The following is a 24131-nucleotide window of genomic DNA, read 5'->3' on the forward strand; positions in this document are numbered from 1 at the left end:
TGCGCCACCAGGGGAGGCCCTATTAATATTTTTAATGTATAATCTCTAAACATTGTGCTCAAATTATTCTAGCTATTTTACTACACTAGTAACTTTCAGTAATATTCATGTTAAACAATCTGCCTCATGTTCAAAGGAAAAGTAAACATGTTTGGGTAAAATTAGTTTTTCAGCTTTTCTGATAAACAGCAGCAGCATAATTATATTGGGACACAGATTTTCAAAATACATAACAGACCTGATAAAAACTGCAAAGCAGATTAGAAAATTCTCTACACCAAGCGATTCTAAAGAAAGGTGCTTCTAACTGCTGTTTTTTTCCCACTCTGCAACTTACAGTAGACAGTGGAAGAATGGTATAATATCATTTTATTGAGTGTTGCTTGTTAACTTACTGGGTATTTGAGACCAATAACTTGAATTCTATAATCTTACGTGTTAAGGTAGAAAAAAGCACAGCCAGCTGGTTGAAGGATGCAAAAGGCATTTCTATTCACTTAAAATGAGCATATAAATCAAATTTATTTATAATGTGCCCAAACATTGTACTACCACAGAAATCCTCTTCTTACTCATTTATAAGCACACTGGATGATTTAATATACTTCCCCTGAATAATGTTTATTCCACATCTTGTACTAATGTCAGTAAGTTTTGGAATGTGAAATAAAGGGCACTGAAGCAAAGTCTGGTTTTTAAGCTGATATGCACAGATGTAGTGCTAAAATTTTCATTATGGATAAATGACTGAGGTTTCAAGTGCCACTAGTCAATCCATTAATTTCTGCTGGTCCTTAGCAAGTAATTTAAATTGAATACCTTTTGAGAAACTGAAAAAAAGGACTTAGACTGGTATTTAATACAATAAACTACATTTATTTTTTTCATAGAAGTACAAACAAATTTTAATATTTCTGTTAAAAAGTTTCTAAGAAAACTGCCAAAAAGACGCTATCAGTTCAAAATTAGATCTCAAATTTAATCATTAGACTGAATTTATTTAATTTTAATTCACCTCACAGATCCTAGAGAAATGATTGCTATAACTTTTCCTGGGTCTTAGGGGAACCCCTTCTTCCTACGCAAAAAGCTCCCAACTTAAAATACTAACACAAAGAGAAACATAACCTTATTAGTCTTTATATAACCTGGTAAGTTTAGATCACTGAGTAAGTTATATCCCTAAGTTTCATTAAATAAAATTCAGAATAAAATCACCCTACTAATTCTACTCTTTGGCAAAATACCTGAGCAAGGTGTCTCTACTGTAAACTACAACTCTTCTTTAAGAAGAGCTTCTTAAGAATTATACCATGTAATACAGTATTCACTATATGGTATTTCCAAGACTGTTGGTTAATCTATCTGTTCATCAAACCTTGTCCAAATATGTGAGATCCAGGAAAATACAATGATGATATGTATACTTTTCAGGCGGAAGCTTTAAAAGAAAAATGTCAGACTGCCTTTTAATCAACCTCTCATTTATATCTTAAAATTCCAGAAGTGATCTCTGTTTAAGTAGAACTGCTTAGGAGTTTGGTTGGAAAAAATTAGACTCAGATTAACTAAATCAGAATCTATTTTTATTTCATTTTTTTAAATATTTGTTTATTTATTTACACAAGAACTGGGGTACAGGCCAGATGTGTGGGAGGGCGAGAGGATCCACCAGAGACAGAGCAGGGAACAGAACCGGTGGACTGACTGAAATACACTGCTGAGAGGAGCAGCGGGCAAGACAGGAGAGGTCTGCCGCTCCATGTGGGCTGCTCAGCAGCAGGCGGGGATAGAACTGGCACTGCAGAGGCTATGGACAGCTTCACAGCACTGAGCTCAACAGCCTGCGCCACCAGGGAGGCCCAGAATCTTTTAAAAATGAATATTGCATATGGTTCTCACATCTAAGTTTGATAAACTTAAAAAAAAAAAAAAAAAAAAAAAACAATTTAACTAGAAGTTAGTGACAACAACAAAGTCCCAAACACAATATTTTTTGGAAAAATGTAAAGGTCACAAAAGTTATACAATAAAGAGCTCATCACAAGTCACCAAAGAAGTAATTTAAGCAATGCAAGACGCTTACTTTGTTTTTAAAATTAGAAAAATATGCACTTTATTTTTGCAAGTGTGTGGTGTGTGCGTATTTCAAGTTAAAAGGCAAATTGCTAAATATTTGTCCTCTGGAACAAGTTAAAAAGTTCCATTATCTCCATTTCCACTGGCCACCCCAATTTTTTTTTTTTAAGATTGATTTATTTATTTATAGAAGCACTGGGTACAGTCAGAAGCACGGGAGGGTGAGAGAATTCACCAGAGCCAGAGCGGAGAGCAGAACAGGCAGACCGACAAAGCACACTGCTGAGGGGAGCAGTGGGCGGCAGGAGAGGTCTGCATACCATGTGGGACCCTCGCCTGGCGGCCAGGGATCGAACCGGCTGTGCAGAGGCTGCAGGCAGCTTAGCAACCCAACGCTCAACTGCTGTACCACCAGGGAGGCCCCACCCCAATTTTTCCTACATGAAGGAATTGTTACTGTTTTGGTATGAAGCTGCTAAGCCTAACATAGGAAGTTTTCAAAAGAGTCCTATAGCTTACAACCAAAATTTGAGCTAAGGGTATAAATGTTATTTAATTTTGCTTCCCTTCCTAACAGGTTATTTGTATTTTTGTGTAGGTATCCACTATATGGGACTGGCCAAATTTAGGTATTTCTGACCCACCCTTTAAACTTTAAACATGATACAGTCTATAAGTCAGAAATATGTGCATCAAATACATCAGATGAATGTTAATGATCAAAAACATCTACTTAATGGCAGAGTTGAATTTTTAAAATGTTCTGGAATCAAGTAAGTTTTAAGAGCAAAATCAAACTCTCCAAAAATAGGGGGATGACTATAGCTGAGTCCTTTGAAAGCTACATATAAAACATTTCTAATCAGTTATTTACAATGAGACATCTATTACATGTTCAGCATTCACTATCTTGCAAGTCTTGCAATTTATGTTCTCTATCATTTCATTCCCACATTAAGTAGGATTATCTCCTTTTGAATAGTCATGCTGAAGCTTCAGATTAAGGAAGTTGCCCAAGGTCATAGAAGAACCACAAAGGCAATATTCAAATCCAAGTCTATCTGATTCAGAAGCCTGAATTTTTTTAACCACTATGCTCTGTATGTGCTAAAATCCAAGTATCTGTAGATGATTCAAGACTTTTTGCTTCTGGCCAAATCTGCTGCCTATGAGTATTGTTTTATCAAGACATTTTTACTAAGGCTACAGCACCAAGCTCTCACTCACAATACACTGCCACCACGCTAATTAAAACTAAGAAAATACAAAAGCACAAATTATGGTATGTACAGCGTTATTCTTAGTCTGTAATTTCCTTTTATCTGGCTGTAACTGATAAGAGCTATTCTTGCTAATCCATCCTGATTTCTACTCCAAATATAATGCACTCCAAAATATAAACCAAAAATTCCTGATCCTGTTTACATTGAAACTAAGGATGTAAATAGTTGCATGGCAGAATCTCCACGCTCAGACACAAACCCAGGGAGCTTTAACAAGTACCCAGCAACTATGGGCTGATTAGTCTCTGAATCTAGTTTTTAACAAGTTTACTGTGCTAGCTAATCTCTGTGTTTTTTTAAACCCTTGTATCCTCACTGTCTTGCTCCAATCTCATCTCATGCAGGTTATACAATCTTTCATTTTCACTTATTTTAGTAATTTATTAGTATTCATAAGCAAACATACCTAAACTTCCTAGAAATAAAGTGGCTCTTATCTAAGCAATAAGAGGCCCTTAGCATTCTTCATAAGCTCATTCAATACATAAATCTAGAATTACACGAATAAATCTACACTATAAATCACTTGTCTTTCTCAACAAGAGGAAAAAAATGGTGATTTTGAAATATTTAATAATTTTATTATTTCTCATGAAAGTAGGAGGTCATTTTATTTCTAGAACTATGACTTACACAGCTCAAAGACCTCTTCCATTAGTAAATGCTTACCCAGTAAGATCCCCTACTTCTTCAAAGAGTTTAATCAGCAGTACACATAGGCCTTCAAAAATCTTTCATAAAGCAAAAGACATTGCATGGCACATTTAGAATGAGAACCTGTCTTCCCAATATTGCTTAATACCTGCTAGAATACAAAAGCCATGTTTTACTGAACTGAGCTCCATGTCTAATAAAAGAATTTCCCAAGCTGTGTGTCAGAAACAAGTTATATATAGGTGTACTAAGGAACACCTTAGGGAGTGGGCAACCAGACTCTCTAGGACTGTCATCTTCAGCCTTAAGCAGCCCCCTCATCTGTTTACCATAAAAGTCCCATAAACATGATTTTCCACTTGTATCATGTGAACAGAGTTAGGCAATGCACTTAAAGTCAAGATCTATTTATTGGGGGCCTCCCCGGTGGCGCAACGGTTGAGCGCTGGGTTGCGAAGCTGCCCGCAGCCTCTGCACCGCCGGTTTGATCCCCGACTACTCCCCGGCCACCAGAGGAGGGTCCCACATGGCGCACAGACCTCTCCTGCTGCCTGCTGCTCCCCTTAGCAGTGTACTTCAGTCCTTCTGCCTGCTCTGCTCCCCGCTCTAGCTCTGGTGAATTCTCTCACCCTCCCGCGCTTCTGACTGTACCCAGTGCTTGTATGCATAAATAATCTTTAAAAAAAAAAGAGAGATGTATTTTTTTTTATTTATTTATTCATTTATTTATACAAGCACTTGGTACAGTCAGAAGCGCGGGAGGGTGAGAGAATTCACTAGAGCCAGAGCAGGGAGCAGAGCAGGCAGAAGGACCGAAGTACACTGCTGAGGGGAGCAACGGGCAGCAGGAGAGGTCTGCGTGCCATGTGGGACCCTCCTCCAGTGGCCGGGGAGCAGCCGGGGATCGAACTGGTGCTGCAGAGGCCGTGGGCAGCTTTGCAACCCAGCGCTCAACCGCTGCACCACTGGGGAGGCCCTCAAGATCTATTTAGACCTCAGTTTTTGCAAGTGCAAATCTATGCAGTACATAGATTGTCAAACCACCAAAATTCCTGAATTTCATTGTGGGGTGGAGGGTTGCGATTGAAAAAGTTAGGCTTTAAGGAGAAAATAGAGGGGTAATCTGAGATCACTCATTTATCTTTGTTTTCCAAGATGACATCAAGAGACTGCGAAACATGGCTGATACTGCCGTTGCTAACCATAAGGAAAAGCAAGAAGTGTTTCATTTATTAATGAAAAGGGGACAAATTAATCATTTTTCTTCCTCCAATTCAAACTGAGTCATCTCAGTAGTATTTCAAAAGTTTAAACTGTGCCTTATGACCTTATTAACTTATCAGTCAGTAAGCATACCAGATAAGGATTTTACTATTGCCCAAGTCCTCAGAAGGTGTTTTCTCCATCCTTCTGAAAAATGATTGACATGGAGGCAATATGGTTGTGTGTCTCTTCACATCTCCCTTAAAGAGTAAGACACTTTAAACCTAGTAAATAGTTAGGTTCTGCGGCACAGAAACCTGAAGCATGGAGAAAACTTTTAAAATCAGTTTCTTGCTTGGTCCTCGAAACATTACTCTTTTTCATCAATACTCAAAGATGTAATGAACAATTTAAGAGCTTTTTCTAACAGGTCTTCTAATGTCAACCACTTCACACATAGCAAAGTTGTCGAAACATCCCTGATTCACAAAATTATGCTGGTGATACAATTTAATTTCTTCCTTTGAACTCAAAGGGGAAATACTATGCAATCTGTTATGAGAGTCTTCTGGAACAATTTTAAAAGATGCACTGTGTTAGTTCATTCTTTGAAGAACATTAAACCACAGACAATGGCTGCCATGTTCCCATTTAGTCTTCCATGTAACTACAAGGCTGCTTCCAAAGAAAAAGCCTAGTCCAAGAGTTAGTCAACTGGCTCCAGAGCTCGTCAGCTGCATAACCAATAGACAAGTTACTTAACTTTCACCTGTACATAATATTCATACTTTTCTACTTTCATCAGCTGCTAAAAGGATTAAACGTAGGCTTAGACTGCACTGACCGCACTGATAATGAAGTCCTACTCCCATATTAGTTTTCAAATGTCCACTGAACATAGACTCAGAACACAGAACTAGACTGCTGCCCTGATCCCTCCTCTGGGTCCCCTAGAGTTCTAAAAATTCAAAAGATTACTCGAAGCACATTAAGAAGCATTTAGGACCCTGTTCCAATGTGTGTTCTGAATCACTGGTGCCCATTCGTTACTAATGATTAAATATTTAGAGTATTTTCCTTGATTAAATGAAGTAAATATTAAGTGCTGAGCTAAGCAGATAGTAAGTGCTCCAATTAGCTATAATGATGTCTCCATATGATTTCACATAAAGCTGACTTAACAGCTCTTGAATATTTTGATCACTCCTTAGATCAATGGATTTAAGCAATGAAATTACATTTTATAGAAAAACAAACAAGCTAAAATTGAGTACGAATAATGTCCTAATTGTAGCAGGAACAAAAATGTTTTAAATGTTGATTACAGTTTCATTTGCATTTTAAATTAATCCAGAAAGAGAATAGTAATAAACTATTGCCATCCTTATGTGATTACTAGAAAATAAAAAATTGTCTTTTTCTGTATTCCTGCTTCACCCAGGCTCTTCTCATCACCTTTAGGAGACATAGGGTTTGTTATTCTATGCATACAGCCTGCTTATGAAATCACCTGAAGAAAGTGACTGATGGATGGATGGACAAAAAATATTAAAATAAGACATCAGTGTAAAAAATAAGACATCAGTGTAAAAAAATAACAGTACAAAACACAACCAAGCAAAAACAGACACTTATAAATAAGAGCCATCCTGCAGGGGAGGAGGTGGGAGAGGGATCGGAGGGAGGGAGGGAGGCGCACAGGGGACTGAGGTGATGGTGCACAGGTGCACTGATGAAGGAAACTCTATGGGGACTATACCTGAGGGGGTGGGGGGAAGCAAACATTGTTTAAAAATGAACAATGATGTAAAAAAAAATTTAATTAATTAAAAAATATTAGCTGTCAAAAATTAATTATGGTTAAATCCTTTTGCAAACAATGTATAATCAATATGCTATAAAAATGAGTGCCAGGCTGAAATCTTGTTTTTAAAAAAAGACCTTTATTCTTAAGTTCTCAAGAATATTCTAGAAAGAACATTAACTCCTCTCCTGCCTTTATAAAGACCACAGGTCTTAAAATTTACCCATCTATTGCTAGACCTCACCATAAATTTTTCAGCACTTCACTCCCCTGCTGTTTCAAGGAGATAATCATCACATATGTATGTATGTATATACATACTTGTATACATAAAAAGACATGTTAAATACTCAAACATTCATGCTCCTTACAGGTTTTCAAAGTTCAAGTCATGAGGTGAGAATAAATTTTCACTATGTCACTCTTTTCACTGTTCCACAATTTTACGAGATGAATCATGAAACCATAGCACCCCAAAATAAACTTCTAATTGTCTTCATATAAGAAAGCTGGTCAGGAACTTCTACTTTACAAAAATCAAACTCTTCTATAAATAATTTTACCACTGAGTGGCAGCAACATTAGTAGGTGTTATTTTAAGTGAAATGGCAATACCCTTAGGAAAAAAAAATTGTTCATCAAGGCAGAATTCTATAGGGGGTGCTGTAGCCTAACTGGTTTTGCTCAGTATGAGTGCTAAAGCAAGCTTCTTAACAATACAGAAGGAGCCAGAGCTCTGCAGTCCAATAAAATTAAAAATTCAGTTCCTTGGTCACATTAGGCATATTTCATTTCAAGTATTTAAGAGTCACATGTCACTAAACTTGGGCTTTATACACAGAGTCTATAGTATAGAAAGACAAATGATGCTGACAGTATAAACTGCTAGAGAACCACAATTCTGGACTAGGTGGATTCTTCTGACTTTTAAATGTTGGCAACCAATTAAAAATTTAAAGCATAATAATAAAAACACTGTGTAGTAACCAGAGGAGATAGAAAAGACATGGCAATTGAGATGACTTCTAGATAAAGCTTGGATTTCTATCAGCACCAGTGCCCCCTTCTTGTGAACGGGGTGAGGTGCATGTGGGAACTCTGCCTTATTTCCAAATTTCCTGTAAATCAGAAATCACTCCAAAATAAAAAGCTTAGTTAAAAAACAACAACAAAAGGGCCTCCCCGGTGGCGCAGCGGTTGAGCGCTGGGCTGCAAAGCTGCCTGCAGCCTCTACAGCGGCGGTTCGATACCCGGCCACCGGTGAGGGTCCCACATGGCGCACAGACCTCTCCTGCCACCCCCTGCTCCCCTCAGCAGTGTACTCTGTCAGTCTGCCTGCTCCACTCTCCCCTCTGGCTCTGGTGAATTCTTTCACCCTCCTGCGCTTCTGACTGTACCCAGTGCTTGTATAAATAAATAAATAAATCTTTAACAACAACAACAAAAAAAACACATAGCAACAAACTCATCCCCATAAGCCTCTAGTTTTTCATCTCTAATCACTGTAAGCCCAAACAAAAACACCATATAAATATCATACACGGTATGAAAATAAACATATTTTCATGAGTCAGAATAAGTGTGACTAATTATGAAGAAAGCTGCCATCAAAAGAAGAGGAAAGTAAAATAGCTGGCAAAATGACATATACATCTTGAAGTGACTTACATATACTCAGCCTACCAGTCTCAGAATTGTGGAAAATCTAAAAACAAGAAGATTTTAATATGTTCATATTTTACATATGGACATAAGAGGATGATTTACATTTTATAAGGATGTAAACAGCTTCATTCCTAAATTTACACCTCACTTCCATCTCCTACCTCATTACCTTCTCTATTCCTTCTCTTCCCTGTCTGGTACTGCTGCTATTGGTGACACTACTAACAAAGAAATGCTCCTGAAAAGCATAACTTATGATCATGCCCTCTATGTGCAAACACCCTTGCAGGTTCTCCACTCTAAAAACAAACAGTACTCAGATATCTTGTTAAAGAAACAAATATCCAGGGGCCAATCACAAATCAAAGAGAATATAATCAAGTGCCCCAAATTTAAGATACATCGTAACATCCTAAAAATGTCAGAATGGGAGAATTAATAGTTGAAACAATCTACTAGATGAATTTGGAGAGATTTAGAAACACTGAAAGGCATTACTTACAAGAAGAAACAGAAATAGGAAAGAGGAATGAACATTAAAGAGGTTAAGAAAGCTCTGAAAAGTATAAAAAGAGTGATGGGTGGGTGAGATCATGGGAGGTCAGATTAAGAGGGACTTGAAAGCCAACCTGAGGAATTTGGTCTTGAAGCAGAGCAATAAGGGACAACCGTAAATTCCAACAGAGGAGTAGAGCAAAGAAAGAGTTTCAAGAACATTAATTTGGTCGTGGTCCTTTTAAATTAATTTTGCAATGTTCCTTCCTACATCATTCCACATTCCTATGACTTTCTTACACATCAACGTTCAAAGCCACAATATTACCTTCAATTACTCTTATTTCACAGAAGCTTCATTCCTAAATTTACACCTCACTTCCATCTCCTACTTCATTACCTTCTCCATTCCTTCTCTTCCCTGTCTGGTACTGCTGCTATTGGTGACACTACTAACAAAGTAATGCTCCTAAAGCATAACTTACGATCATGCCCTCTATGTGCAAACACCTTTGCAGGTTCTCCACTCCAAAAACAAGCATAAAGTACTCTGCTTCCTGATCTCCAGAGCTATAGTCTATCACTTCCCCCAATGCCTCTGTACTCATTCTCTGAATATTCCCTCTTCTTATCCATCTCTTTTGTCTATAGTGCCTCACTTCTTTTAACTCCACCTTTCAAATCCCTGAGCATCCTTTTCACCCAATACTTGCTATGTACAGCGATGGATAGTTTCAAAACAAAACACCTCATGTCACACCTCTGCTTTGGACCTTCATTGGCTCCTGCCTATAAAATTAAAGCCCAAGTTGGCGGGTACACACACAAAGCAATGAGGTCCTTTTCTCTCTCTTCAGAAAAACCCTTCAAGCCTGCCCACTTACCACTGTGTATTTAATGTGCTAGGAATACCACCACTATATATAACATCACATTAATTCTTGTTTCTGTGTCTTTAATCATTCCTCTGCCATTTCATTCTTTCCTTGACTGGCTTTCATCTTTTAGAGGTTGTTCTTAAACCCCTGTGTTGGGCTAATTAGCACTCCTCTGTACTCCAGGACAACGTGGGCATTTTTACTGTCATCAAGTTCCATTATACATTGTGTTTGGGTCCTTCTATTGTCACTCTTTCTTTGGTAAAATAGAAGCTACAACTGTTCTTGTTCACACACACAACTGCACCTAATCAATGTTACCTTAAGTAAAAATTCAAACTTTCAGGCCTAATAAGTTCCGCATCTGAAAGTCCTATACCTTTCAATACCAGATAATCAACTAGGAGGATGAAGAACTCCCGATTTGGGATCTAAAAGAAATTAGGTGCCTGCTTCCTTACCGCCCTGAAGTGTTTAGCTTGGTATGTGCTAGGGACTGTTCAACTGGCACAATGACCATAAGGTTAGCAAACAACTGCTTTTAGTGATAATACAGAGTGGATATCACAGTCTGTCTACAGAAGGAGTGAGAGGACAACAGTGTAGAGGGTGTAAGGAATAAAGCAAGAAAGAGGGTGAGTGTCCCAGAGGCAGCCTCAGAAAAGACGCCTTTTAGATGGAAGATGAAAAAAAGACAGATGAGCTCAAAGACTTAAAACAAGGGAGGATGTTAGCAACAAACAAGGGCGTATGTATGTCAGGAAGTAGTGTTTATCACAGGAGACAGCTGATGCAGTATATTTTAAAAGTGGTAACATATACCACAATAAACCATAAACCCCAAAGGATGACTCCAATGTGATGTCATTGAAGAACTCTGTCCCCAACCCTTTGTTCCTTTCATGCTCTTCTCTCTCCCATCCTGGAGATGAATAAAAATGCACATCAACAACCTTGCTTTAATGAAAAGGAGAATAAAAAATAGTTTTAAACAACGTACCTTTGATTTTTTGTTCAGTGGCCTAAAATAAAAACAAACAAACAAAAAACAATGTAAATATGAAACTGAAAGAAATGGATTGTCATGACAAAATGTTCATATATTGCTATTAAGACATATATACTTTTATTACAGAAGGAATTTGTCATTTAGATGAACTGCATAGGAAAAGATATGCAAAGAAAGCATTCTTTTCCCACAGATGTGCCTCACTGTCCCTGATACAATGTTTGCTTCTTTAGACACAAAGAGATGTTGTTTTATGAAAGTAAGTAACAGACATTTTATTATTTTTTTTATTTTTTCTGCATTTTTCTCATTTAGTTTTAAAATTATTTTAATGTAACTATTACCTTTATACTTAGTGGATTTAATAATGTACTGTGCATATGTTTAAATTGCTTCAAAAATTACTTCAAATTATAAAAGAGGAATTGAGTTGGGGGGGGGAATTGCATGCTAACCACTTTGGCCTAATTAGTCAAATTTAACTAATTGACTCCTAGAGGGCCTAATTTGACTCCTAGAGGGTAAACATAGTAAACTTTCAAGAATTTTTGAGTAGGAAACACTTTAAAACTAATTTTCATTTTTGACACATCTTATAGTGCATTAAAATTCTTATGCTCAGAAGTTAAACTGGCATGAGCCCCGGCTTTCCCATGCCCTCCAGACTGCTACTGCTACTGTCTCTGATACAACTCAGATTAAAAAACTCAAACTTTTTCAAAAACAAAGAACTGATTAGAGATAGAGGCCATAAGCAAAGTTTTTTGATTAAGGCCAATGGTATTGGAATCCTAAAGATAAAAGGATAGGAGGGGCTTGAGGGAAGATTTGGTCATCCTAAAAATAAAAGATAAAAAGAATGGGAGGGGCTGGAGGGAAGAACCAATAATTAGTAACCCAATGACCAGGAATAATTTCTAAATAAAGATAAACCTTTTTTAAACTGCCATGGGGCATGATAAATCATTTTGCTTAGTCATACAATTATTGCTATCCAAAATACCATTTTCTGAATTCTATCACTATAGAACCATAAAGTAAACTATATGTCAATCACCCTAATATTGAAGCCACACCAAACATTAATCTTTCCTGGAAAGCCAGTCAGTCTAAGAAAAGGAGTGCTTTACTAAGCTCAGAGCACTAGCAAGATGTAAAGTAATGGAGGTGCATCTTTTATTTTACATGAATCAAAAAAAATTTTTAACTGATGGAAAGACAATGGCAAAAGACCCATCACCTAGTTTGAACACTTTACTTCTGGGAGAAATCATTTTTAAAATCTAATGGCAGAAGTCTTATTAAAGAGAAGTCAGTAATATGAACACCTTTGAAGAGCAATATAAGTGTCGTGTCAAACAGTAAGATACCTAATTTTCTGAAATAAACAATTAGCACAAAACTGTACATGTTGAATCTTTTTCTTTAAAATTCTCCTGCTCTTCCCACAGTTTATTTCCAAAGGAAACTAAATCACCATACATAGAAACCATAACCAAATTACTAAACCTAAGGTATAAAATGTTTCTCTTCTAGACCTTGCAACAAAAAGGATCTCTACTACACAACTCCTTTGAAAAACAATTCGGTGTTGATTCAGAACAATATTCTGTCACCTACAGAGAATGGCACCAAGGAAACACCCAGAGGTGTGTGTCCATTAGAATGCTGACTATTGCCGTGAAGGAATGTAAGTAATAGAACCCAAGAGCTCCTGATTAGGAGGAGATGGAAATGATAATTTCATTTCTTTAAAATAGGTTTCAGTGGGTTGGTCCGGGGACTTAGTATATTACTCAAATTATTAAAAAGAGAATTTTCCAAGTGGGGTCAGTGAATAGTATTTGTCTGCACTGTTCAAACTGGCAGTCCCTATCCATCCACGTAGCTACTGACCACTAAAACAGTCGAAACTGCTATGTGTAAAATACATACCAGATTTCTATTACTTGGCATTAAAAAAAAGTAAAGTTTCTTAATATTTCATAGTCATTACATGTTAAAATGCTGATGTTCTGGACAGTTACATAAATATTTATCAAAATTAACTTCAAATGTTCCTATTTTTAAATGACCTTGTCACTTAAACCCTCTGGTTCTCAGCTTTCTAATCCCTCAAATGGAGTAAAAACAAAAATTGTATCGCTTGCTTTTCAGGGTTATTATGAGTTCAAGTAAAATATAAAAAGACCTTTTCTAGAAAACTATACAACACTATTCAAATGTGAGGTATCATTGTGAATTCTCCTGTACACGAGAATTAAATCATTCTGGCAAATCTAGAATCAAAATTATTTCCATTTGGATATATAAATATATATATATATATATATATCTCCTTAAACAAACCAACCAACCTGAGCAGTGATTTCACAAGCAATTACACAACTGTTTCAACTAGAAGGTAATGAAGGCATCAGACACATGGCAAATACATAGCATGATGGGTATGCTTTGTTTCTGTCAGGCTCTGCACCACTTCTCCCAATTCCTAGATCCCTACAAACACTCAATGGGTAAGAGATGAGCCTGAAGCCAGACTGCCTAGCTTTGAATTCTGGCTCTACCACTTATGCTGTGAGACCCTGGTTAAACAACTTCTGTAAAAGCTCAGGTTCCTCATTTACAAGACAGGAACAAAAACACCTACCTTGAAGTGATTGTGAGGTTGTAAGGAATTAACTCACATAAAGAGCTTAGTACAGTGCCTAGCGTATAAAAAGCACAACAGATGTTAGCTGCGGCTGCTACTATCATTAGTCCCACCTGCCCATGCTTCAGTTCAGTCCCTTATCTCACATTTGGAAATGACCTGACTCAAACTTACTTCCAATTGCCAAGTCTTGCTTTTTTCTTTTTTCTAATCATCCATAATGTCTTAACAGTACCAGATATTAGGAACTAACACTAGGAGTAAGAAATTAATGTAGCTCAATTCACTAATTTTAGATGTGATTATCAATGGTTTGAGAGCTTCCCTATGATTATTAAAAGCAGTACACAATCTAGAACCCAGGTCTGCTACATAAAATGGGTACGCACGCAAAAGAAAGTATAGGCTGTACAAGGAGCAAGGCAGTAAGAGAACACTTAATTGCCCTAGATAAGCACAGTGCTCCAGCCTGATTATATTACTACTTAGGTTACTGAGAAACTATACTACTTACAATGTGGAATATTACACCTAATCTCACAAAAAAAAGATATTTGGGAAACACAACAGTGAATACTGAAATTTCCAAGAGAGGAAATGAAGTTAGAAGTTTTCTACAACCTAAGTCTCATTTAAGCTTGAATTGAGTACATTTAAATTCACAGTCTCTATATAAAAATCCTTTCATTTCTTAACACAGTTAACAAAAATACCCATAACCACTGACTTTAAAATATTCTGAACTTAAAAGATCCCGATTTGTATTGGTGGTTCCCTCCAGCCATTGTGCTTTCTAGGAACTACAATTACATGCTTAAAGCAAAGGTTGCACTAAATTATCCCTGTATAATGAACCTATTTCCCAACCTCCTTTATCCTCTTCACTACATTGCCCTCAACATTATTTCTAGAAATTTCTTCTAAAATCAACCTGGAGATAAATCCATGGTAATAACCTCCTGCTATCATTGCCCCCCCCTTTTTTTTAGTATAGAAACTACATCCCCATGTTAATAGGAAATTGTTTCTATGCCTGAAATTCTTAGATGTGAAATAGGCTTTTCAAGAAAAAAAAAACAAAAACAACTAAAAACAATGCTATCTAATCACAATTCTATTATTAATTACCAACACAGTGGGGCTGAAATATAATAAAAATCATGTAAATTTTGTATAAAATTTCTTTAATTTAAATATTTACATTTGTCTTTAAAGAGTAGACAAAATATGAAAAGCTATCACAATAAAAATTTTGTACTGAGTGTCTTGTTGTCTAATTGTTCATGTAAGAAATTGTGTTATCTGGTTTTTCATTTAAAACAGAGAATAACCTGTGGTTTGGATTTAAATTTCTTTGAAAGACCACAGTAGCTAATAGGTTTTCAGATCTATGTTTTCTGTGCTAATGGCATAAAGACCTACTAAATGCTTTATAAAAATTACCATAGAATATTATTTTCAGCTTTTAAAAAAAAGATTTTTTATTTTATTTTAGCATAGAAGACCTGGGGTATAGGCCAGAGCGGGGGAGGGTGGGGGAGGAATGAGAGGACTCACCAGAGACAGAGTGGGGAGCAGAACAGGCAGATCTACTGAAATATACTGCTGAGGGGAGCAGCGGGTGAGACAGGAGAGATGTGCTGTGCCGTATGTGGGTCAGCAACCTGGCCAGGGAATGAACTTGGGCTGCAGTGGTGGTAGCAAGGAGACTTAATCTCTAGGCCAGCAGCGAGGCCCTTTTTCCAGTTTTAAAGTTCACCTTTACATTGTAAAAAATATAATGTTCTATATCAAAAGGATAAAGCCATGGCACCAAGTTTTAGAAGAGCATCAGCAGAGGGAGTTAGAGGGTTTCAATACCTTTCCTAGTTCTGTCACTCTTATGAAACCATGGTTAGTCACATAACTCATTTTTAAGCTTGGGTTCCTTATATATAAAATGCATGGATTAAGACAGATAAAAACTACAGCCTTTTCAGGAATAATAACACACAGCCCTCTTTTTTTTTTTTTTTTGTGGGACCCTCGCCGGCGGCCGGGGAACGAACCGGCGCTGCAGAGGCTGCGGGCAGCCTCACAGCCCAGCGCTCAACCACTGTGCAACCAGGGGAGGACCAGGCCTCTTTTAAAATATATAGAGATAACATAAAACAGGGAGGTTATTTTTTTACAGTGAGTTTGTGTTTTAACATTTATATTAATGTACCTTCCTACCTGGTTTATATATTGTCTGTCGTCTAACTAGATACATGTGTTTACCGGCTCCCACAAAAGAAAAGTTCAAGGAAATCACCTTGAAATCCTGTCATTATCTTTTATGTGGGCTATAAATGTGCCAATTTAGGAGTTTTGTTTTGTTTTATTAAAGAGCTATTTGGAAACAGCCTATAGAAATATCGAATGTGCTTTCACTTCACCAATGGACTTCAATTCAGTTACAAGCTGATTACTTGGAACTACAGCAGTGGTCAAGCCTACTAAACTTAACATTGGCGGTACTAAACTTTCCTTTATATTGTGCTCAGTGACTAGATATTACTACGAGTGCTGAAGACCTTGCAAAAGCAAAAATTCCCAGTATCTCTAAGCCTCTGATGATGGTTCTAGTAGGCCATGCTTGGGATGACAGAGACTGGAGCCAGGGATTGAGGGAGGGATGGAACGGGCAAGAGTATGAAAAGCTGTCACTTCAGATTTGAGAATCACACGGAACAAAATTCATCATCACTAACTTGGTGACTGAGATGTGATTACAGAAAATGTAAAGATGAACTTTAACAACTACAATTGTTCTTTACAATGATACAAGAATTCTACTCACATCATATACCGTTAAAACAGTATTTAAAAAATAATCCTCCAGTGACTCTTCCCCTTTCTTAATAAAAAGAGTAAATTCCAAATAAACTTGTTTCATTATATACTGCCGAAGGCCTCTTCTCTAACCATTTCACATACATCCTAGACTTACCAGCAGAATCATGAACTTCTTAGAAGCAAGGATCCTCAGGTACTAAACACATCACTCAGTACCTTGTCAAATTACTTATTCTATATAAAGTATACCCACTTTCCTCAACAAATCTCTTAAGTTTCCTAGATATTCACACCATGAGTTTCATCACACCATGAAACAAGGGTCTGATAAGCCTTACCCCAACCTTAAACTTGAAGATACACTTTTTTCCATAGCAAATCCTGAGCAAAGAGACTGTTCAGACTGCAAAGAACATCTGTATCATCAGTAAGTCTCTGACAGAGGCCTAAGGCATCATCAATGCCCAAACTCTATATTACAAATCTATTTCAAACACTAAACCAATGACCAATGCATCTCTTCCCACTAACTCCTAAGAGCAACCAAAAGCTTGATGAGCAGGGTCACCTGCCATTTCATATCATCACTCTTAATCTGCCACAGTGCTCGGTATTCTACTCCCTCCCCAGTATTTGCTGATCATACTCTAAATTCATTAAGTCCAGAAATGAGTTATATGTCTTTCCCTTTCTTTGTATTCCCTAATCTAGTTAACTGCTCAAAAGATGTGTAATAATTCCCTCTTTCCCACAGGGGATATAATCCATGCCAAGTGGATGCCTGAAACTGTGGTTACTACTAACCCAATGTATCCGATGTTTTTCCTTATACATGTACACCTATGATAAAGTTTATGAATTAGGCACATAAATTAATAGTAACTAATAATTAAACACGAACAGTTATAACAATCCATTGCAATAAAACTTAAGTGAAAGTAGTCTGTTTCTCTCTCACTCTCAAAATATCTTATTGCTTGTAGTATTTTTGGACCAGAGTTGACCCCGGGTAACTGAAACTACAAAAAGCAAAAACCTTGTATGCGGGGGACTGCTGTACATACTCAATCTAGAACCTAAGAGGAAGATTACTTCTCCCTTCATATCTTTTATATATATTCTGTGGTTTCTTTTTCATAGTTCCTTTACTAATGTCTCAGTCCCTTAGTTTCTATCCCTTCCAATCCAATTCCACAATTTGCCAAGGTAGACATTCTAAAATACAAACTTTTATGTCACTTCACTAAGATATCTTCCGTATTTTCCCCTATGCCCAATGGCCAAAAGCTTGAGAAGCGCCAGCAGCTACCACCAACCATTCAAGTTTCATTCCCTGGCTTCCTCAAAACCCACCAAAACCCATACTGAACACACAATGGCCAGGACATTTAACCCTTACTTTACTCTGTTTATCATTCTTTTCTGTTCTGCTCCTTATTCACTTAGCTAACTTCTATTCCAAGAAAATTTCCCCCCCCCTCTGTCCCATCTCAGGCTGAGTTAAACACTCCTCTCCATGCTTCAACAGTTTCCCACCTATCATGGTTTGTGTCCAGTGTTTTCTCCAGCAAATAAAGTAGAGGTAAGTATGTTGTTATAATTTTTATCCAATTGCTAGCACAGTGACTGGCACAAAAGAGGTGTATTTTATAAACTAAAATTATAATTTTTCATTAGAATATAGAAATGGAACAATAATTCCACTGGGTCTTTTAGAATATTTTTTAAAGTCCTTGAAACCTGATAAAATAGTTGATAGAGGAGTTGAGTGTCAGCTTAGTTAACTGTCATCAGCCTTTAATATTATTTTGTAAAAATCTTTATAATTATGTACATAGTCTTTTATCTTTGCAACAATTTGTGCTGCTTTGGTTAATTTCTGAAAATGTAATGGATAGAGTTCTTTTGCAAGTTATGTCTTAGGCATACTGTGAAATCTTTTTTTTAAAAGATTTATTAATGCATACAAGAACTAGGGTATAAGCCAGAGGTCCCGGTGGTGAGAGGATTCACAAGAGAGAGCAGAACAGGCAGATCTACTGAAATACACTGCTGAGGGGAGCAATGGACATGGCAGGAGAGGTCTGCTGGCCCATGTGGGAAGCTCTCTGGTTGGCTGGGGATCGAACTTGTGCTGCAGTGGTTGGCGAAAGTTTGATAGCGCTATCTTTAACCCCAGCGCTACCAGGGAGGCCCCATATTTTAAAATATCTTAATGTAAACTTCAAAATTTAAAAAAAAATCAGCCCAGCTACCAAATAAAAGGGGAAAAGGAAATTGACACTTTATTTGCTATTATGTGTATTACTATTCCTTTATTACTATGTTTTCCTGTATTACTTTATTTCCTAGCATGTGTATTTTTGCGTGTTACATTCTCTCATTGTATTCACTTCTCATTTTATAAAACATAAGAAACTAAGGCCCAGAGAAGTTAAAGGCCATATCATTCTGTATACTATGTGGGAGAGCCAGATTTCAAACCCTCTATGTGACCACAAATTCCATGCTCTTCTCACTTATAAATAACATATTATAAAACCTAGGAACAGCTAATTGAAAATAAAGACCTAGATAAAGCACTTACCTTTGGAATAAAAAAAACCTACTGGCAAGATTAAATATTCATTAAATTTTACACACTTGGCAAGTTACTCATATGCATACTCAAACACATTAAATATTAAATGACTTTACTGAAGTTAAAACATTGCAACCAATACTTTAAAAAAATCTAGTAAGAGTAATTTTCTTTTTAAATCTTTGTTTAAACTGCTTAATATAAATAATTAGTTTATACATAGAATACCTTCTTTTGAGCAGCTTCCTTCTTTTTCTTGTCGTCTTTTTTCTTTTTCTTTTCTTCCATCAACTGTTCTTCTTCTTGCACTAAATCCCTGAACCACACAGTTGCAATTAACTTTCCCAAAATGTATTAAGAAATAAAAATAATGTTGCATACAGATTTATTTTCACTTTTATTAGAAGACATGGCAAATTACTTTATCATTCATTGAAATATAACACAACTTGCAACCTAAATCTAACTAAATAGCCGCTATATAGTATTTTCTTTCGTAAGTCACAAATATTAGGAGTTTTTAATCTCAATATCATATTAAGGAAGACAACCTAAAATAAGAAAATTTTACATTTGGGAAGAACCGCTCTCCAATTCTAGTATGTTAACAACATGGAATGAGCCAGAGTTACCCTGCTTCTGGCCCCAATTATCAATTAGACACTGAAGGCAACGCCTGAGGGGGAATCTCTCCACAATGTTCTCTTGCCCAGATACCTGGGGTATCTGTGAATTTCCTTGCTCTAAAAGGCTTTGTTAACTATTTTCAAAATAAATTACTCACAAATATGTGACTTATATCTCAACATTATAATTATTTTATATTCTATAAACATTCCAAATAATTCTAACAAGACGTGGAAAGCAGCCAATAATACACTTATTATATAAGTTTGTTTCAATTCGCAAGAATCACAAACACTGGAAGTTGTCAATGGGACCTCTGGGTAAAGATTTCAAGATGACATTCTGGGCAAATATGTTTGCCTTCTCCCTTCTACTCTATCTCACTGAAATGATAGAAGAAATGAGAAAAAGTCTATTCAGAGCTGATGGAGAACAAAGGAAGCTATAACACAAGAATAGACACAAGGAAAGTCTTAATGTAAGTGCTATCCTCTAGGGAAGCTCTAGATAGGCCCCAAAATCATAGTTAGGAAAGCAAAATTAGGCATGGAGCAAAAGGCCACAACTACTTTAACACTTTTCATCTCTACCCACAGATGGTCACAGGTAGCAGCTGCATTTAAATCCAGCCTAAAACCAAAGAAACACTGTAAATAAACTAAACATTTGACAAAATACAGGTGTAGTGCTTCATATCAAAACCTTTCTTACTGGAAACTACTGCTACGCCCCTGCATCACACCCTCAGGTAAAACCTAGCAATACCTTTCACACACTTAAAAAACTCAGCATCAGCCCTGCCATTCAAGGAAAGAGGTTACTGGATAATGAGAATTAGGCAAAGTGGAGGAAATGCATTCCAGTCACCTACACTAATTACCCTAGAATCTAGAACATAAGCCTTCATTCATTCATAAACAGACAACCAAAGTTCATCAGATAGAGAAGAAAATCAATACACAAAGAAAAAGTTCCTAAATCTGCCATGAGGTAACTTTCCAGAGGTGACATTATAAATTTTAGCAAACAAGGGAGGTTCAAGGGACATGCGTTAGACATTTGAAGACTAAAAATCATTTCTCAAGACTGTAATGCATTCAGAGTGGGGGCATGAGAAAGACAGTCAAATACAAAAGAAAATGGAGGGCCTCCCCGGTGGCGCAGCGGTTGAGCGCTGGGTTGCGAAGCTGCCGGCGACCTCTGCGGCGCAGCGGTTCGATCCCCAGCTGCTCCCCGGCCACCAGAGGAGGGTCCCACATGGCGCGCAGACCTCTCCTGCCGCCCGCTGCTCCCCTCAGCAGTGTACTTCGGTCCTTCTGCCTGCTCTGCTCCCTGCTCTGGCTCTGGTGAATTCTCTCGCCCTCCCGCGCTTCTGACTGTACCCAGTGCATGTATAAACAAAACAAACAAACAAACAAATAAATAAATAAAAACATGCCTCTATAAAAAAAAAAAAAAAAAAAAAAAAAGTATCAGGCTTTTAAAAAAAAAAAAAAAAAGAAAATGGAAGGGGTGCTGTAAGTGCGCTACAATGACATTACACAAAACTTAAGTTGGTTTTCCCGATGAAAGAGACATGGAGATGCAGATAGACAGTGAAAAACAAAATGAGTGACCTTATATATAAAACTGATAATAACTCAGTAAAGTATATGACTGCTAAAACCAGAAGTTAGAAAAGTATGAGTTGCTGAGAACTGTCATGTGGCTAACAGAGTAGCTAAACAACATTCATGCCAACTGCAACCATGACTCACTCTCTCACATTGTCTGTAAGGGAGGTGTGGAGAGTAAGCAAGCTCATTCACACTAATTTCCTGGAAAAGTCGAGGATCAAGGCAGCCACAGCATATGAAAGGAAGAGTAAAATTAGTAAACAAAGTCAGTGAAGTTAAACAAGTTACCCATCAAAAGCTGGTTCCTAGCTCTAAATATTTAACTGACTTCAGCCAAAGTTTCTTCATTAAAATTGAGGATAAACTGCCATTTACATCTACTCCATAATATGTTTATAGGATTAAATGAAAAGTGCTTACTTAACACTGGCCTCTAGTAAGCTCTCAAGTGCCTAGTCACAAGCCCTCTCACCAATTCTGAGTGGCACCCAAAGACTCTATTACTTCTGTCAAGATATAATGGACACTGATTATGCAGAAGCATCAGTAATCTTCAGCATTTGTTCTTCGTGTGCTCCTGTGAATTAGACATATCCTTTTCTAATTCAGTTCTAAGTCACTGTAATTTTGTACTCTATGGGATGTTTCCTTATTATTTACCTGGAATTTTTTTATCCTTTCTCAAATCCCCTTTTGAAGACACACTGAGTAGATTAGCAAACGTTTTCTTGGTCCAAAATGGTCTCTTTAGTATTTAAAAGATACACAACATTCCTCTTGAGGAAATATTACAGATCAGCTGATACTGTAAGCACAGGGCAATGTTTTCTTCAATACTGTCATCACAGGCACTAACCACACTTTTCTCACATCTCTGGTCTTTGGAAAGTCAACCAGAGAAAGGTAAACAAACTGCTTGTGCACAAACACTTCACCCTCCAGGATTTAAATGCTAATAAAGGTTCATTTAACACGGCTGACTCTATCATTTACCATAGCTATCAAAAGGAATAAGGGTTGATGGAGCTTGTTAAGTCTAAATGTATCAACAGAAAGATAATGGTCAGCGATCATTTGTCCCTTGAATGTTAGTATTAGGACACTCAAACATGCAATTGGACTGAGGAAAGAGAACCTTTGTTTGATTAAAATGTTTACAATGACAATCCTGGGCATTTTATGTACAGGTTCCCACCTGATTATCACTTTAAAAAAAAAAGATAGGTAACGATATTTCTCTTTTATAAATGAAGAAACTAAAGCTCAGAAAAGTGAAATGATTTTTCCAGGGCCTTACCGCTAGTAGAGGGTACAGTCAGTATTCAAATCTAGAGTCTTAAAGTCATAAGTCTTTCCTTTCCCCTGCACTATGGTACCCTCAAAATAAAGTACTAGTTCTTTTTTCAGGAGTCACAGAAAATAAATTCTTTTTGTTTAGATAAGTTATAAAATAGATCCTACTTGTAGTATATTTTTACCCCAGACTGTGTAATTCCATAACCCTTTTATTTCTTTCCACCTTTTATAAGGACCTTTAAGCAGAATGAACTGCAGGAAACACAAAGAATTAGGTGTTCCAAGACCACGAGGATGTAATTAGGAGCAAAGAACAGCAAAGACAAAGACTGAACCACACTGCATTTTAGCAATAGGGGATCAGGCATTGGTGATCTTTAAGAGAGCAATTTCAGTATTTTGTAAATGTGGGAGCAGAATGTGGAATATACAACTAGACCACAACTACAGCTACAATAAGATACCATACTTGAGGAGTTCTACAGTTCAAAAGGGGAGGAGGGGGAAAAGCTGGAGAGCTATCAGAAATGAGCAAAAATTTCTAATCTTAAAAAAAAAAAAAAAAAGACAGGTACATGACAGAGTACATAATATGCTATCATTTGTGCAAAAGATAAGAGAGGATATGTATTCCTACTAGTCAGCATGTATATAAAATGAAAGCACACCTAAATTAATGGTGCCTGTTGGAGAAGGGGTTGAAGGCTCTTAGGCAGATGGGGGATGAGAGGAAGGGAGATCACACACTGTGTAAACCTTTTTACATATTTAAATTTCTGAACCATGTGAATATTTAAAAAATTAAATATTAAAAATTCTTTCAAGTATTAATATTAAATCAGTACATTTTAACATTTAAAAAGTAAAAGGCTGTTCTCTTTCTAGTTTGCTAGAAGTTCAGTCATGGGTGCATGCTATATTTGTTAGCTGTCTTCTCTGTATTTACTGAAATAATTAGCATGTTTTTTGTCTTTTGATTTGCTGATATAATGAGTCATTTTGATGGATTTTCTAATACTGAACCCAACTTACATTTGCTAGCATAAACCCAACTCCATGTTTTTTTAAAATAAATTGTTGGTTTTTCTTTCTTTAATAAAGGTAAATTAAAACTAGTGCTATACCATGTTTTTTACTAATTTTATTGGCAAAAACGTTCAAGTACAATAATATCCAGTGCTGACAAGAAAGTTAAGAGAGCCTCTTAACTGATGGAAATGACTACTATAACCTTTGAAGTTATTCTTTCTAGCCAACTACAATAATGAAGCACTAGTACGTGAAGCCATATATGCACAGGAAAGTTCACTGCAAGGTTCCCATAGGCTGAAAACCAGAAAAACTAAATGTATATCAATAAACAAATGGCTGTTATATCAGCATATCATACTGTATTGATCTGTTAGTACTGACTTGAAATGTCCCGAACATAACATTAAATGATAAAAGCAAGCTGCAGAAATGTAACCAA

At 36.8% G+C, this 24131-nt stretch overlaps 1 protein-coding gene across 5 annotated transcripts in view; it reads right to left on the minus strand.

The window, feature by feature from the left end:
* Positions 1-24131, minus strand: part of TNRC6A (trinucleotide repeat containing adaptor 6A) — a 170629-nt gene that overhangs the window by 50009 nt on the left and 96489 nt on the right. For 4 of the 5 annotated variants that reach the window (XM_054693794.1, XM_054693791.1, XM_054693790.1 and 1 more), the window contains 2 exons: positions 19350-19437; positions 11062-11083 (listed from right to left, as the gene is read on the minus strand). In XM_054693794.1, the coding sequence (XP_054549769.1) occupies positions 11062-11083; positions 19350-19437 (110 nt within the window). Of the gene's footprint in view, positions 1-8691; positions 8729-11061; positions 11084-19349; positions 19438-24131 lie in introns of all 5 variants that reach the window. The other variant, XM_054693792.1, reaches the window with a different exon arrangement.

The sequence above is a fragment of the Talpa occidentalis genome, unplaced genomic scaffold (assembly GCF_014898055.3).
Source record: "Talpa occidentalis isolate TD23 unplaced genomic scaffold, MPIMG_talOcc4v2.1 talOcc4.12, whole genome shotgun sequence".
NCBI classification, from domain to species: domain Eukaryota; kingdom Metazoa; phylum Chordata; class Mammalia; order Eulipotyphla; family Talpidae; genus Talpa; species Talpa occidentalis.